This window comes from Oncorhynchus gorbuscha, linkage group LG02 (genome assembly GCF_021184085.1).
Source record: "Oncorhynchus gorbuscha isolate QuinsamMale2020 ecotype Even-year linkage group LG02, OgorEven_v1.0, whole genome shotgun sequence".
Classification (NCBI taxonomy): Eukaryota; Metazoa; Chordata; class Actinopteri; order Salmoniformes; family Salmonidae; genus Oncorhynchus; species Oncorhynchus gorbuscha.
The window spans coordinates 607545-625771 of record NC_060174.1 but is presented as its reverse complement, the minus strand read 5'-3'; the positions used below and the strand labels follow the sequence as shown (position 1 = coordinate 625771).

The 18227-nt window shown below is 46.9% G+C and overlaps 1 protein-coding gene across 2 annotated transcripts; it reads right to left on the bottom strand.

Annotated features, from left to right (window-relative positions):
* Window positions 1–488: 488 nt before the first annotated feature.
* On the bottom strand, window positions 489–17770 carry nit2 (nitrilase family, member 2). 2 transcript variants are annotated; one of them, XM_046299450.1, is made up of 10 exons: window positions 17479–17768; window positions 16224–16342; window positions 15211–15331; window positions 14235–14326; window positions 13506–13599; window positions 8973–9047; window positions 8719–8797; window positions 3648–3746; window positions 1381–1436; window positions 489–1230 (listed from the first exon to the last, which is right to left on the bottom strand). In XM_046299450.1, the coding sequence occupies exons 1-10, from the start codon at window positions 17504–17506 to the stop codon at window positions 1136–1138; spliced, it is 858 nt and encodes a 285-aa protein (XP_046155406.1). In that variant the 5' UTR covers window positions 17507–17768; the 3' UTR covers window positions 489–1135. The 2 variants fall into 2 exon arrangements, with proteins under 2 accessions (XP_046155406.1, XP_046155414.1); XM_046299458.1 differs by lacking the exon at window positions 3648–3746 and having other exon boundaries at window positions 17479–17770.
* Between the last annotated feature and the right edge of the window lie 457 nt (window positions 17771–18227).

The window sequence follows — 18227 nt, the reverse complement described above, 5'->3', positions numbered from 1 at the left end:
TTTTTCTACTGTGTTATTGACTTGTTAATTGTTTATTCCATGTGTAACTCTGTGTTGTCTGTTCACACTGCTATGCTTTATCTTGGCCAGGTCACAGTTACAAATGAGAACTTGCTCTCAACTAGCCTACCTGGTTAAATAAAGGTGAAATAAAAATAAAAAATGTTTTTTTAAATGACAATTATGGATCTTTGTTATATAAAGATACTGTTTCGTGCAGCAATAATGATCTTTGTTATAGACCGATACTGTGCGTTTGCTGCAGAATTAATAGAAACAAACCGGTTGTGATGCATCTCATCTGTTTGATGCATTTTGATCTTGTCATGATAAAGATATTGAAATAGTCTACAGCCACTGGCGATGCTCAAATCTTGTCATGATAAAGATATTGAAATAGTCTACAGCCACTGGCGATGCTCAGAATAGCTGATGTTTTAAACCAGGTTGTCTTTCTAAATCAGAGAACAAGAACAGAGCAGACAGAATGAGTATTTCTTGGAAAAAATGAATTTAATTGAACTGGATGTAGATTTGAAAAGAGATGAGAAATGTTATACTAAGAATATAAATCTATGTTTAAATTAGAGATGACATTCATCCTCTTTGTTTAAATTAGAGAGGACATACATCCTCTTTGTTTAAATTAGAGGACATTCATCCTCTTTGTGTAAATTAGAGAGGACATATATCCTCTTTGTTTAAATTAGAGAGGACATACATCCTCTTTGTTTAAATTAGAGAGGACATTCATCCTCTGTGTAAATTAGAGGACATTCATCCTCTTTGTGTAAATTAGAGAGGACATATATCCTCTTTGTTTAAATTAGAGATGACATTCATCCTCTTTGTTTAAATTAGAGATGACATACATCCTCTCTGTGTAAAATGGTTCCCTCGAAGATATTCTGCTTTATTACATGCACCTTCAAAATCAGACTACATTTACTGGTTCCACAGCTGCTACTGTTACTCCACTGTAGGTCACAGTGGAGTCATGTATTGTAGGCACAAACAGCTGTGTTGCCAACACTCATTCTCCAGCTATCAATTTCTCACCAAGAATAGACAGGTCTGTTTACTGTAACTACTGATTGCCTCAGTTCCTCATAGCTAAGGGTTCAGGGGTTAAAGGTCATCCCTCCTGCACTGCGTTCACAGTGTAGAGGTCACTGCGGCGTTGGGCTGTGATGGGGATCTGTTGACGAACGTTGGCCAAATACTGCAGGTCTGAAAAACACACAGACCACATAGGGAGAGGTCAGGACACTGATCAGCTAAAACAAACTACAGTTACATTAGTCACAATGGATAATGGTGCTGGTTCACAAAGAGGTTCAGGACCGCTCAATCACACTGAACCACTCCAGTACCACTCACCAATGTCTGCGTAAACAACAGTCTCTTCAGACCCTGCCTTAGATATCACCTCTCCCCTGTCATGATAAAATAACTGTTAGAGATGATTTCAATCACATCACACATCCAATAAAACACATTCTGCACAAAGGACCGGACTGGTCTCTGTGGCAACAACACAGAAACAAATACTACAGTGTGATTACTTACAGACACTGCATGTGGCATCACACACTACAGTACGTGCTGGCTAACAACAGTGCTGTGACCCCAGGCTGTCTAGTACTCACCAGGGACTAACAACAGTGCTGTGACCCCAGGCTGTCTAGTACTCACCAGGGACTAACAACAGTACTGTGACCCCAGGCTGTCTAGTACTCACCAGGGACTAACAACAGTACTGTGACCCCAGGCTGTCTAGTACTCACCAGGGACTAACAACAGTGCTGTGACCCCAGGCTGTCTAGTACTCACCAGGGACTAACAACAGTGCTGTGACCCCAGGCTGTCTAGTACTCACCAGGGACTAACAACAGTACTGTGACCCCAGGCCCCAGGCTGTCTAGTACTCACCAGGGACTAACAACAGTGCTGTGACCCCAGGCTGTCTAGTACTCACCAGGGACTAACAACAGTGCTGTGACCCCAGGCTGTCTAGTACTCACCAGGGACTAACAACAGTGCTGTGACCCCAGGCTGTCTAGTACTCACCAGGGACTAACAACAGTGCTGTGACCCCAGGCTGTCTAGTACTCACCAGGGGCTAACAACAGTGCTGTGACCCCAGGCTGTCTAGTACTCACCAGGGACTAACAACAGTGCTGTGACCCCAGGCTGTCTAGTACTCACCAGGGTACTAACAACAGTAACTGTGACCCCAGGCTGTCTAGTACTCACCAGGGACTAACAACAGTACTGTGACCCCAGGCTGTCTAGTACTCACCAGGGACTAACAACAGTACTGTGACCCCAGGCTGTCTAGTACTCACCAGGGACTAACAACAGTACTGTGACCCCAGGCTGTCTAGTACTCACCAGGGACTAACAACAGTACTGTGACCCCCCAGGCTGTCTAGTACTCACCAGGGACTAACAACAGTGCTGTGACCCCAGGCTGTCTAGTACTCACCAGGGACTAACAACAGTACTGTGACCCCAGGCTGTCTACTCACCAGTCTAGTACTCAGGCCAGGGACTAACAACAGTGACTGTGACCCCAGGCTGTCTAGTACTCACCAGGGACTAACAACAGTACTGTCTAGACTCACCCAGGCTGTCTAGTACTCACCAGGGACTAACAACAGTACTGTGATCCCAGGCTGTCTAGTACTCACCAGGGACTAACAACAGTACTGTGACCCCAGGCTGTCTAGTACTCTGTGACCCCAGGCTGTCTAGTACTCACCAGGGACTAACAACAGTACTGTGACCCCAGGCTGTCTAGTACTCACCAGGGACTAACAACAGTACTGTGACCCCAGGCTGTCTAGTACTCACCAGGGACTAACAACAGTACTGTGACCCCAGGCTGTCTAGTACTCACCAGGGACTAACAACAGTACTGTGACCCCAGGCTGTCTAGTACTCACCAGGGACTAACAACAGTACTGTGACCCCAGGCTGTCTAGTACTCACCAGGGACTAACAACAGTACTGTGACCCCAGGCTGTCTAGTACTCACCAGGGACTAACAACAGTACTGTGACCCCAGGCTGTCTAGTACTCACCAGGGACTAACAACAGTACTGTGACCCCAGGCTGTCTAGTACTCACCAGGGACTAACAACAGTACTGTGACCCCAGGCTGTCTAGTACTCACCAGGGACTAACAACAGTACTGTGACCCCAGGCTGTCTAGTACTCACCAGGGACTAACAACAGTACTGTGACCCCAGGCTGTCTAGTACTCACCAGGGACTAACAACAGTACTGTGACCCCAGGCTGTCTAGTACTCACCAGGGACTAACAACAGTACTGTGACCCCCTGTCTAGGCTGTCTAGGCTACTCACCAGGGACTAACAACAGTACTGTGACCCCAGGCTGTCTAGTACTCACCAGGGACTAACAACAGTACTGTGACCCCAGGCTGTCTAGTACTCACCAGGGACTAACAACAGTACTGTGATCCCAGGCTGTCTAGTACTCACCAGGGACTAACAACAGTACTGTGACCCCCAGGCTGTCTAGTACTCACCAGGGACTAACAACAGTACTGTGATCCCAGGCTGTCTAGTACTCACCAGGGACTAACAACAGTACTGTGATCCCAGGCTGTATAGTACTCACCAGGGACTAACAACAGTGCTGTGACCCCAGGCCACGTAGGAGGCGGTCTCATCTCTGGCAGGGGAAGCCGTGGCCACGTACACCTGGTTATCAACCGCTCTGGTAAGGAGAGAGACAAGAGACAGACAAGAGTGTGAGTTAAGGACCACACACAGCAAATGTTGCTCTACAGTTCATCTGCCATCTGTCTGCTGTTCAGTGTGTTTCAGACACCCCCTGCTGGTGGCTTACATGTTTGCACAATTCAAGTTTAAGTTGTCACATGCAATGACATGAAATGCTTAACTTGCAACCCGACCCAACAGTTCACTATTTAATATCAATATTGTAGGAGCTACATTTTGGGTCTGGGCCAGTACCAAATTTGCAGAAAAAGACACTGGTAGACACTGTATGTACATGTAGCTAGGGGTTAGGAGACAGACACTGTATGTACATGTAGCTAGGGGTTAGGAGACAGACACTGTATGTACATGTAGCTAGGGGTTAGGAGACAGACACTATGTACATGTAGCTAGGGGTTAGGAGACAGACACTATGTACATGTAGCTAGGGGTTAGGAGACAGACACTATGTACATGTAGCTAGGGGTTAGGAGACAGACTGTATGGCAGCAGCATAAGTGGTGGAGGTTGTGTGTATGTGAGTCTGTGGGTGGTTAGTTTTATTTCTGCGCCTGGCCCGCCACAGGAGTCGCTAGAGTGCGATGGGACAAGAACATCCCTGCAGGCCAAACCCTCCACTAACCCGGACACGAACCAGGATCTGAGCCCAGACACGAACCAGGATCTGAGCCCAGACACGAACCAGGATCTGAGCCCAGACACGAACCAGGATCTGAGCCCAGACACGAACCAGGATCTGAGCCCAGACACGAACCAGGATCTGAGCCCAGACACGAACCAGGATCTCTAGTTGCACTGCTAGCACTGCGATGTAGTGCCTTGAGCCCAGACCACTCTGCCCAGCCACTCTGGGAGGCCCCAGAGTCTGAGCCCAGACACAAACCAGGATCTGAGCCCAGAAGATCTGAGCCCAGGATCTCAATTCCAGTGTGAGTCTGTGGATTGAGCCCAGTCTGTGAGTGTTAGTGCACTGTGAGTACTGTGTGAGTCTGTGAGTATTAGTGTGAGTCTGTGAGTAGTGCCGAGTCTGTGAGTATTAGCCCGAGTCTCAATTCCAGTGTGAGTCTGTGAGTATTAGTGTGAGTCTGTGAGTGTTAGTGTGAGTCTGTGAGTATTAGTGTGAGTCTGTGAGTATTAGTGTGAGTCTGTGAGTATTAGTGTGAGTCTGTGAGTATTAGTGTGAGTCTGTGAGTATTAGTGTGAGTCTGTGAGTATTAGTGTGAGTCTGTGAGTATTAGTGTGAGTCTGTGCGTGATAGCAGGATATACATGGAAACAGGGCTGAAAAGTGACTGGTAGCAGGAATATATAAATACTACGATAATATATACACTACCATTCAATACTTTGGGGTCACTTAGAAATGTCCTTGTTTTTGAAAAGAAAATAACAAATTGATCAGAAATACAGTGTAAACATTGTTATGTTGTAAATGACTATTGTAGCTGGAAACAAACATGTAGCTGATTTTTTAAAATGGAATATCAGGCCCATTATCAGAAACCATCACTCCTGTGTTCCAGTAGCACGTTGTGTTAGCTAATCCAAGTTTATCATTTTAAAAGGCTAATTGATCATTAGAAAACACTTCTGCAATTATGTTAGTAAAGCTGAAAACAGTTGTCCTGATTAAAGAAGCAATAAAACTGTCCTTCTTTAGACTAGTTGAGTATCTGGAGCATCAGCATTTGTGGGTTCGATTACAGGCTCAAAATGGCCAAAAACAAATAACTTTGTTCTGAACAAATTAAGGCTATTCCATGCGAGAAATTGCCAAGAAACTAAAGATCTCATACAACGCTCCCTTTACAGAACAGAGCAAACTGGCATTAACCAGAATAGAAAGGAGTGGGAGGCCCCGGTACACAACTGAGCAAGAGGACAAGTACATTAGAGTGTCTAGTTGGAGAAAGAGGCTTCACAAGTCCTCAACTGGCAGCTTCATTAAATAGTACCAGCAAAACAGCAGTCTCAACGTCAACAATGAAGAGGCGACTCCGGGAAACTGACCTTCTAAATTTCACTGACCCCAAACTTTTTAACGGTAGTGTACATGTAAACAGGACTAATAGCGTCCAGTAGCAGGACAAATAGATAGATACTAATGGTAATAAACTCAGCAAAAAAAGAAACCTCCCTTTTTCAGGACCCTGTCTTTCAAAGATAATTGGTAAAAATCCAAATAACTTCACAGATCTTCATTGTAAAGGGTTTAAACACTGTTTCCCATGCTTGTTCAATGAACCATAAACTATTAATGAACATGCACCTCTGGAACGGTCGTTAAGAAACTAACAGCTTACAGGCGGTAGGCAAATAAGGTCACAGTTATGAAAACTTAGGACACTAAAGAAGCCTTTCTACTGACTCTGAAAAACACAAAGAAAGATGCCCAGGATCCCTACTCATCTGTGTGAATGTGCCTTAGGCATGCTGCAAGGAGGCATGAGGACTGCAGATGTGGCCAGGGCAATAAATTGCAATATCCGTACTGTGAGACGCCTAAGACAGCGCTACAGGGAGACAGGACGGACAGCTGATCGTCCTCACAGTGACAGACCACGTGTATCAACACCTGCACAGATTCAGTACATCCGAACATCACACCTGCGGGACAGGTACAGGATGGCACCAACAACTGCCCGAGATACACCAGGAACGCACAATCCCTCCATCAGTACTCAGACTGTCCGCAAAAGGCTGAGAGAGGCTGGACTGAGGACTTGTAGGCCTATTGTAAGGCAGGTCCTCACCAGAAATCACCGGCAACAACATTGCATATAGGCACAAACCTACCGTCGCTGGACCAGACAGGACTGGCAAAAAGTGCTCTTCACTGACGAGTCACGGTTTTGTCTCACCGGGGGTGATGGTAAGTTTTGCATTTGTCGAAGGAATGAGCGTTACACCGAGGCCTGTACTCTGGAGCGGGATCGATTTGGAGGTGAAGGGTCCGTCATGGTCTGGGGCGGTGTGTCACAGCATCATCGGACTGATCTTGTTGTCATTGCAGGCAATCTCAACGCTGTGTGTTACAGGGAAGACATCCTCCTCCCTCATGCGGTACCCTTCCTGCAGGCTCATCCTGACATGACCCTCCAGCATGACAATGCCACCAGCCATACTGCTCGTTCTGTGCATGATTTCCTGCAAGACAGGAATGTCAGTTCTGCCGTGGCCAGCGAAGAGCCCGGATCTCAATTCCAGTGAGCACGTCTGGGACCTGTTATATCGGAGGGTGAGGACTAGGGCCATTCCTCACAGAAATGTCCGGGAACTTGCAGGTGCCTTGGTGAAAGAGTGGGGTAACATCTCAGAGTAAGAACTGGAAAATCTGGTGCAGTCCATGAGGAGGAGATGCACTGCAGTACTTAATGCAGCTGGTGGCCACACCAGATACTGACTGTTACTTTTGATTTTGACCCCTCCTTTGTTCAGGGACACATTATTCCATTTCTGTTAGTCACATGTCTGTGGAACTTTTTCAGTTTATGTCTGTTGTTGAATCTTGTTATGTTCATACAAATATTTACACCTCTTAAGATGGCTGAAAATAAACGCAGTTGACAGTGAGAGGACGTTTCTTTTTTGCTGAGTATATATACACATGTAAAGAGGAGTAATAGTGACCGGTAGCAGGATAAATAGATACATACTAATGATAATGGCAATCAATAATCAATGACCAGTAGTAAATACACACAAATTCTTATTTACACTGACGGCCTACCAAAAGGCCTCCTGCGGGGACGGGGACTGGGAATCAACATTTAGGACAAAACACACATCACGACAAGAGAGACAACACTACATAAAGACAACACTACATAAAGAGAGACCGAAGACAACAACATAGCAAGGCAGCAACACATGACAACACAGGATGGTGTCGCTCAGCCTTGAGACGGCATGACTCTACCGGTGTCTCTCAGCCTTTAGGACGGCATGACTCTACCGGTGTCACAGCCTTTAGGACGGCATGACTCTACCGGTGTCACAGCCTTTAGGACGGCATGACTCTACCGGTGTCACAGCCTTTAGGACGGCATGACTCTACCGGTCTCTCTCAGCCTTTAGACGGCATGACTCTACCGGTGTCTCTCAGCCTTTAGACGGCATGACTCTACCGGTGTCGCTCAGCCTTTAGGACGGCATGACTCTACCGGTGTCTCTCAGCCTTTAGGACGGCATGACTCTACCGGTGTCTCTCAGCCTTTAGGACGGCATGACTCTACCGGTGTCTCTCAGCCTTTAGGACGGCATGACTCTACCGATGTCTCTCAGCCTTTAGGACGGCATGACTCTACCGGTGTCTCTCAGCCTTTAGACATGACTCTACCGGTGTCTCTCAGCCTTTAGGACGGCATGACTCTACCGGTGTCTCTCAGCCTTTAGATGGCATGACTCTACCGGTGTCTCTCAGCCTTTAGGACGGCATGACTCTACCGGTGTCTCTCAGCCATTTACATGTACATTTAAGTCATTTAGCAGACGCTCTTATCCAGAGCGACTTACAAATTGGTGCATTCACCTTATGAGATCCAGTGGAACAGTCACTTTACAATAGTGCATCTAAATCTTAAAAGGGGGGGGGGGGGGGTGAGAAGGATTACTTATCCTATCCTAGGTATTCCTTAAAGAGGTGGGGTTTCAGGTGTCTCCGGAAGGTGGTGATTGACTCCGCCTTTAGACGGCATGACTCTACCGGTGTCTCTCAGCCTTTAGGACGGCATGACTCTACCGGTGTCTCTCAGCCTTTAGACGGCATGACTCTACCGGTGTCGCTCAGCCTTTAGACGGTATGACTCTACCGGTGTCACTCAGCCTTTAGGACGGCGTGGGCAGAAAAGAGCCAGTGAGCAGGACACAGCAAATGGTTTTAAAATTGAAAATGACTTAATAAAAACTGGTTTCCTAAACCTTTGGTTTTCTAAGATGTTCACCAACCTTCCTCTCTGCAGCAGTTCCCAGTGGGCCGGCCCGGTGGTCATGTTGAAGGCTCCAGGGTAGACCAATAGTTGGCAACCTGAACACAGATAACAACAACATCCTCACTGTTCAGGTCTGCTCACTGCTCATTCATTACAACTTCAATACATTCCCTACTTCATATTTGTTTTATATACATGCCCCTTTGGGATCCTTTCTGCCCCTCTACCTACAATGGTTACCAGGTTGGTAAGACACCATGTTACCCTCACCTTTCTTAGAGTAGAGTTGGGCCAGCTCTGCAAACCTTATGTCATAGCAGATCCCTACACCCACCCTACAGTATGCTGGAGGAGACATGACAGAGAAGGGATAGTTAGAGTTAACCCAATACACAGTAACACGGGGTTAGAGTTTACCCAATACACAGTAACACGGGGTTAGAGTTAACCCAATACACAGTAACAGGGGGTTAGAGTTTACCCAATACACAGTAACACGGGGTTAGAGTTTACCCAATACACAGTAACACGGGGTTAGAGTTTACCCAATACACAGTAACACAGGGTTAGAGTTTACCCAATACACAGTAACACGGGGTTAGAGTTTACCCAATACACAGTAACACAGGGTTAGAGTTTACCCAATACACAGTAACACGGGGTTAGAGTTTACCCAATACACAGTAACACGGGGTTAGAGTTTACCCAATACACAGTAACACGGGGTTAGAGTTTACCCAATACACAGTAACACGGGGTTAGAGTTTACCCAATACACAGTAACACGGGGTTAGAGTTTACCCAATACACAGTAACACGGGGTTAGAGTTAAATACACAGTAACACAAGTTAACCCAATACACAGTAACACGGGGTTAGAGTTAACCCAATACAGTAACAGTAACCCAATTTACCAGACTATACCCAGCATGCTACAATGCAGGTTTGGAGGTGACACTATGTGAAAAGCGTTGCGTCCCAAGTGGCACCATATTACTGGTCAAAAGAAGTGCACAATTCGTCGTAACCCACCTCGACCATCCGTCCCATTGGCCAACGTGCAATCATTGGAGAATAAACTGGATGAGCTCCGTTCAAGACTCTTACCAATGGAACATTAAACTGTAATATCTTATGTTTCACTGAGTCGTGGCTGAACAACATGGATCATATACAGTTGTCTGGGTTTTCCGAGCATCGGCTGCATCCGTTAAGACAAGGGGTGGCTATCTGAGTATATTTGTCAATAACAGCTGCTTGACTGAGGTGAGTACCTCATGATAAGCTGTACACCACATTATTTACCAAAGAGAGTTTTCATCTATATTTTTCATAGCCGTCGATTTACCACCACAAACCAATGCTGGCACTAAGACCGCACTCAAAGAGCTGTATAAGGCCATAAGCAAACTGCTCATCCATAGGTGGCTCTCCTAGTGGCCGGGGACTTTAATGCAGGAAAACTGAAATCGGTTTCACCTCATTTCTACCAGCATGTCACATGTGCAACCACAGGGGAAAAAAAAAACTCTAGACCACCTTTACTCCAAACACAGAGATGTGTACAAAGCCCTCCCTCGCCCTCCATTTGTTAAATCTGACCATAATTCTATCCTCCTGATTCCTGCGTACAAGCAAAAACAGAAGCAGGAAGTACCAGTGACTCACTCAATACGGAAGTGGTCAGATGACACAGATGCTAAGCTACAGGACTGTTTTGGTAGCACAGACTGGAATATGTTCTGGAATTCATCAGATGGCATTGAGGAATACACCACCTCAGTCAACGGCTTCATTAATAAGTACATTGATGACATCATCCCCACAGTGACCGTACGTACATATAGTGGGGCAAAAAAGTATTTAGTCAGCCACCAATTGTGCAAGTTCTCCCACTTAAAAAGATGAGAGAGGCCTGTAATTTTCATCATAGGTACATTTCAACTATGACAGACACAAATGAGGAAGAAAAATCCAGAAAATCACATTGTAGGATTTTTAATGAATTAATTTGCAAATTATGGTGGAAAATAAGTATTTGGTCACCTACAAACAAGCAAGATTTCTGGCTCTCACAGACCTGTAACAACTTCTTTAAGAGGCTCCTCTGTCCTCCACTCGTTACCTGTATTAATGGCACCTGTTTGAAGTTGTTACCAGTATAAAAGACACCTATCCACAACCTCAAACAATCACACTCCAAACTCCACTATGGCCAAGACCAAAGAGCTGTCAAAGGACACCAGAAACAAAATTGTAGACCTGCACCAGGATGGGAAGACTGAATCTGAAATAGGTAAGCAGCTTGGTTTGAAGAAATCAACTGTGGGAGCAATTATTAGGAAATGGAAGACATACAAGACCACTGATAATCTCCCTCGATCTGGGGCTCCAAGATCTCACCCCGTGGGGTCAAAATGATCACACGAACGGTGAGCGAAAATCCCAGAACCACACGGGGGGACCTAGTGAATGACCTGCAGAGAGCACGAACCAAAGTAACAAAGCCTACCATCAGCAAGGGCATTGAAGATGAAACGTGGCTGGGTCTTTCAGCATGACAATGATCCCAAACACACCGCCCAGGCAACGAAGGAGTGGCTTCGTAAGAAGCATTTCAAGGTCCTGGAGTCTCCAGATCTCAACCCTATAGAAAATCTTTGGAGGGAGTTGAAAGTCCGTGTTGCCCAGCAACAGCCCCAAAACATCACTGCTCTAGAGGAGATCTGCATGGAGGAATGGGCCAAAATACCAGCAACAGTGTGTGAAAACGTTGTGAAGACTTTGAAAACGATGAAAACGTTTGACCTCTGTCATTGCCAACAAAGGGTATATAACAAAGTATTGAGATAAACTTTTGTTATTGACCAAATACTTATCTTCCACCATAATTTGCAAATAAATTCATTAAAAATCCTACAATGTGATTTTCTGGATTTTCCCCCCTCATTTTGTCTGTCATAGTTGAAGTGTACCTATGATGAAATTTACAGGCCTCTCTCATCTTTTTAAGTGGGAGAACTTGCACAAATGGTGGCTGACTAAATACTTTTTTGCCCCACTGTACATACACCAACTAGAAGCCATGGATTACAGGCAACATTCACACTGAGCTAAAGGCTAGAGCTGCCACTTCAAGGAGCGGGACACTAATCCGGACGCTTATAAGGAATCCCATTATGCCCTCAGACGAACCATCAACCAGGCAAAGCATCAATTCAGGACTAAGATTGAATCATACTACACCGGCTCTGATGCTCTTGGATGTGGCAGGGCTTGAAAACCATTACAGACAACAAAGGGAAATCCAGCCGCGAGATGCTCAGTGGAGCGAGCCTACCAGACAGGCTGAATGCCTTTTATGCTCACTTCGAGACAAATAACACTGAAATATGCATGAGAGCACCAGCTGTTCTGGATGACTGTGTGATCACGCTCTCCGTAGCAGATGCGAACAACACCTTTAAACAGGTCAACATTCACAAGGTCGCGGGGCCAGACGGATTAACAGGACGTGTACTCAGACATTTTCAACCTCTCCCTGACCCAGTCTGTATTACCTTTATGTTTCAAGCAGACCACCACAGTCCCACCACCACAGTGCCCAAGAAAGCGAAGGTAACCTGCTTAAACAACTACCGCCCGTAGCACTCACTTTGGTAGCCATGAAGTGCTTTGAAAGGCTGGTCATGGCTCACATCAACACCATCATCCTGGAAACCCTAGATCCACTCCAATTTGCATACCACCCCAACAGATCCACAGCAATCTAAACTTCACTCAACACTGCCCTTTCCCACCTGGAAAAAAGGAACACCTATGTGAGGATGCTGTTCATTGACTACAGCTCAGCGTTCTACACCATAGTGCCCTCAAAGCTCATCACTAATCTAAGGTCTCTGGGACTAAACACCTCCCTCTGCAACTGGATACTGGACTTCCTGACAGGCTGCCCCCAGGTGGTAAGGGTAGGCAACAACACATCCGCCATGCTGATCCTCAACATGGGGGCCCCTCAGGGGTGCGTGCTCAGTCCCCTCCTGTACTTCCTGGCCAAGCACGATTCCAACACATCATTAAGTTTTCTGATGACACAACAGTGGTCACCGACAACGATGAGACAGCCTAAAGGGAGGAGGTCAGAGACCTGACCGTGTGGTGCAAGGAAAACAACCTCTCCCTCAATGTGAGCAGGATAAAGGAGCTGATCGTGGACTACAGGAAAAGGAGGGCTTAACACGTCCCATTAACATCGACGGGGTAATGGGTAGAGAGTTTCAAGTTTGTTGTTGTCCACATCACCAACGAACTAACATGGTCCAAGCACCCCAAGACATTCATGAAGAGGGAACTTTATATAGTCTTGTTAATGTTATTTGATCGTGTTACTTTTTTTACTTTAGTTTATTTAGTACATATTTTATTAACTGCATTGTTGGTTTTATTATTTTATTTAACCTTTATTTAACTAGGCAAGTCAGTTAAGAACAAATTCTTATTTACAATGATGGTCTACCCCGGCCAAACCCAGACGACGCTGGGCCAATTGTGCGCCGCCCCATGTGACTGCCAATCACGGCTGGTTGTGATACAGCCTGGAATCAAACCAGGGTCTGTAGTGACGCCTCTTGCACTGAGATGCAGTACATTAGAACGCTGCGCCACTCGGAAGCCTGAGGTTAAGGGCTTGTAAGTCAGCATTTCACTGTAAGATCTACACATGTTGTATTCGGCGCATGTGGCACATATAATTTGATTTGACTACATAGGGAATAGGGTGCCATTTAGGACTCAGAGACTCACGCGTGTCAAACACTGACAGGTTGCTCCCTGGGCTCAGTGTCTCTGACTCCTGGAAACGAATCTTCCCTGGAACGTCAATGTCAAAGAGGTGGATCTTCAAGAGGAATATGAATGAAATACATAGTGGTAAATATGAATGAAATACATAGTGGTAAATATGAATGAAATACATAGTGGTAAATATGAATGAAATACATAGTGGTGAATATGAATGAAATACATAGTGGTAAATATGAATGTACGGCAATGAAATACAGCTAGTGTCCTGTGAAAGCATTTCTCCCCTCATAAAGTTGGAGTCATACTGTATGCACGTGTTCCTACCTTCCTGTGTCTGAGCACCGTGTTCCTACCTTCCTGTGTCTGAGCACCGTGTTCCTACCTTCCTGTGTCTGAGCACCGTGTTCCTACCTTCCTGTGTCTGAGCACCGTGTTCCTACCTTCCTGTGTCTGAGCACCGTGTTCCTACCTTCCTGTGTCTGAGCACCGTGTTCCTACCTTCCTGTGTCTGAGCACCGTGTTCCTACCTTCCTGTGTCTGAGCACCGTGTTCTACCTTCCTGTGTCTGAGCACCGTGTTCTTACCTTCCTGTGTCTGAGCACCGTGTTCCTACCTTCCTGTGTCTGAGCACCGTGTTCCTACCTTCCTGTGTCTGAGCACCGTGTTCCTACCTTCCTGTGTCTGAGCACCGTGTTCCTACCTTCCTGTGTCTGAGCACCGTGTTCCTACCTTCCTGTGTTTGAGCACCAGGCTGCCATCAGGTCCAAACACTGGACAGGTGTTATACAGCTTCCCTCCATCATCCTCCTCAGGGATGGAGCCTGAATACACCAATACATCACAGCCCACTGTTTAACACACAGCTCATTAATACACAGCTCATATATTAACGGCTGTCCAGCTACGGGGACAGTCCCAGCGGCTGTCCAGCTACGGGGACAGTCCCAGCGGCTGTCCAGCTACGGGGACAGTCCCAGCGGCTGTCCAGCTACGGGGACAGTCCCAGCGGCTGTCCAGCTACGGGGACAGTCCCAGCGGCTGTCCAGCTACGGGGACAGTCCCAGCGGCTGTCCAGCTACGGGGACAGTCCCAGCGGCTGTCCAGCTACGGGGACAGTCCCAACGGCTGTCCAGCTACGGGGACAGTCCCAACGGCTGTCCAGCTACGGGGACAGTCCCAACGGCTGTCCAGCTACGGGGACAGTCCCAACGGCTGTCCAGCTACGGGGACAGTCCCAACGGCTGTCCAGCTACGGGGACAGTCCCAACGGCTGTCCAGCTACGGGGACAGTCCCAACAGGCTGTGCAGCTACGGGGACAGTCCCAACAGGCTGTCCAGCTACGGGGACAGTCCCAACAGGCTGTCCAGCTACGGGGACAGTCCCAACAGGCTGTCCAGCTACGGAGACAGTCCCAACAGGCTGTCCAGCTACGGGGACAGTCCCAACAGGCTGTCCAGCTACGGGGACAGTCCCAACAGGCTGTCCAGCTACGGGGACAGTCCCAACAGGCTGTCCAGCTACGGGGACAGTCCCACCGGCTGTCCAGCTACGGGGACAGTCCCACCGGCTGTCCAGCTACGGGGACAGTCCCACCGGCTGTCCAGCTACGGGGACAGTCCCACCGGCTGTCCAGCTACGGGGACAGTTCCACCGGCTGTCCAGCTACGGGGACAGTCCCAACAGGCTGTCCAGAGTTCCTCTCACCTCCCACCAGATACACCTGGCTCTCCTTGGCTGCCTCAGACAGAACCTGACTGGATTTTCCAGGGATCTTCTCTGCATACTCAGGGAAGAAGCCAGTTCCATAGGGGGAGTTGAAGCACTCCTGTACATGTCAATATAATCAATCTGTTTGGATGGTATTATGGGAAACAACTGGCACAGTAACCTTTCTAATGAGAAGTCAATCAACAATAAAAACAAGTCAATATTAATTCCTGGAAATAAATATCAATTGATCCACTGATGGAAATCAAATCATATTTCCCATCAGCAGTTGTCACAAAGTGGTTTACAGTAGCCCCCACCTAGGCCACAAAGTGGTTTACAGTAGCCCCCACCTAGGCCACAAAGTGGTTTACAGTAGCCCCCACCTAGGCCACAAAGTGGTTTACAGTAGCCCCCGCCTAGGCCACAAAGTGGTTTACAGTAGCCCCCGCCTAGGCCACAAAGTGGTTTACAGTAGCCCCCGCCTAGGCCACAAAGTGGTTTCCAGTAGCCCCCGCCTAGGCCACAGTGGTTTCCAGTAGCCCCCGCCTAGGCCACAAAGTGGTTTACAGTAGCCCCCGCCTAGGCCACAAAGTGGTTTACAGTAGCCCCCGCCTAGGCCACAGTGGTTTCCAGTAGCCCCCGCCTAGGCCACAGTGGTTTCCAGTAGCCCCCGCCTAGGCCACAGTGGTTTACAGTAGCCCCCGCCTAGGCCACAAAGTGGTTTACAGTAGCCCCCGCCTAGGCCACAGTGGTTTACAGTAGCCCCCGCCTAGGCCACAGTGGTTTCCAGTAGCCCCCGCCTAGGCCACAGTGGTTTACAGTAGCCCCCGCCTAGGCCACAGTGGTTTACAGTAGCCCCCGCCTAGGCCACAAAGAGCAACAAAAGCAGAAGAGAGAGCACAGTGGCCAGGAAAAACTCCCTAGAAGGAAGACATCTAGAGAGGAACCAGGCTCATGGGGTGGCCCATCACCACATTTCAGAAGATTAAAATGGGTGGCGTACTCACAGGTAAGACTACCAATTTGGCCCCCTGTGCAGCTGCTTCTTTGATCAGCCCCCGGGCTCTGGAGAGGTTGTCAGCTTTGACCTTCGTCACATGTAGCTGGACCACTGCTAGACGGAACTCTGGGGGCAGAAACAGAATGGTCACCATTCAGACACCAATGTTCAAAAACTCTGCCATGATATGCAAAACAAATGCTGTCTTTGCGCATTACATAATTCTGCTCAGTTCTGCTAAAGGTCAATGACCAGACACTACAATGATCAACATTGGGAGTATTTTAATATAATATAATAATTTTAAGTCTATAAAAGGGGGGCACGTAACCTCGCTGTTAAGAGCATTGGGCCAGTAACCAAAAGGTCGCTGGTTCGACACTCCCTGAGCCAACTAGGTTAATAGAAAAAGTCAGCGAACATGAGCAAGGCACTTAACCCTAACTGCTCCTGTCGTCGCCCTGGATAACAGCATCTGCTAAAAGGTCCAAAATATAAGTGAAGACTGCACAGGTGGACATTTCAACTGCTACAACTTCACTACCAGCAGCATACCACCCTGCATACCCTGCATACCACTGATGGCTTGGCTCTGAAGCTAAGCAGGGTTGGTCCTGGTCAGCAGCATACCACCCTGCATACCCTGCATACCACTGCTGGCTTGGCTCTGAAGCTAAACAGGGTTGGTCCTGGTCAGTTCCTGGATGGGAGATCAGATGCTGCTGGAAGTGGTATTGGAGGGCCAGTAGGAGGCAGGCACTCTGTCCTCTGGTCAAAATAAAAAATCCCAATACCCTGGGTGCCCTATGTAGGGTGCTGTCTTTCGGATGGGACGGTAAACGGGTGTCCTGACTCTCTGAGGTCATTAAAGATCCCATGGCACTTATAGTAGGGGTGTTAACCCTGGTGTCCTGGCTAAATTCCCAATCTGGCCCTCAAACCATCACGGTCACCTAATAATCCCACGTTTACAATTGGCTCATTAATCCCCCTCCTCTCCTATGTAACTATTACCCAGGTCGTTGCTGTAAATGAGAATGTGTTCTCAGGCAACTTACCCGGTAAAATAACGGATAAATAAATCTACATGCATTGAAAATAAATACTTGCCTATTTTCAGCTGTCAACAACAGAGCCAATGGCAACACGAGCAGCAATGTACATTTCAGCTGGAACTCTCAACATAGCTAGCTCGAAAATAAAGCTAATGTTGTCACCTGTAAAAGCCAGTTATGCTTCAATAGCTAGCTCTTTGTACTTACTCGACATTGTCTTGGCCAATAGAGACATTAATGCTTGCACCAGTTTGCAGGATTCGTGTTCTCATAATATGAACGTGAAAAACATTTATTCTTCCGGGTCTATGGTGGACATCTTTTCAAAATAAAGGTCTTTTGTTTTAGTTCAAGCACTTAGTACAGTTTATGCGCATATGTAGCTGGCAAGCCCAACCGACCACCAGATGCCACTATTATTAATTGTATGTCATTAGCCCGACGGTTCTTATTATACCTCAGTGGCTCCGACCGATTGCGCCCTTCTTTCTGTGGAACGGTTGTCACTAGTTACCACAGCCACAAAGTCATAAACCCCGCCCATTTCCCTCTTCTTAAAATCTTCTTTAAACCTAATCCTAACATTAAACTTAACCTTCATTTTTAAACATAGACATTTCAACAACATAGTGGTTCCAAATGTTGAATAGGAAAAACAAAAATAGGAAAAACAAAAACTTAATTCAAGAGATTGGAAATCGCCTTAAAAAAACAGTGATACTGTATATACTGAACAAAAATATAAACGCAACATGCAACAATTTCAACGATGTTCCTGAGTTAGAGTTCATATAAGCAAATCAGTAAATGTAATAAAATTATTTAGGCCCTAATCTATGGATGTCAAATAACTGAGCATGGGCGCATCCAGCCAATCACAATGAGTTTTCGCCCACAAAAAAACGCTTTATTACAGACATAAATACAGTTTCATCAACTGTCCGGGTGGCTGGTCT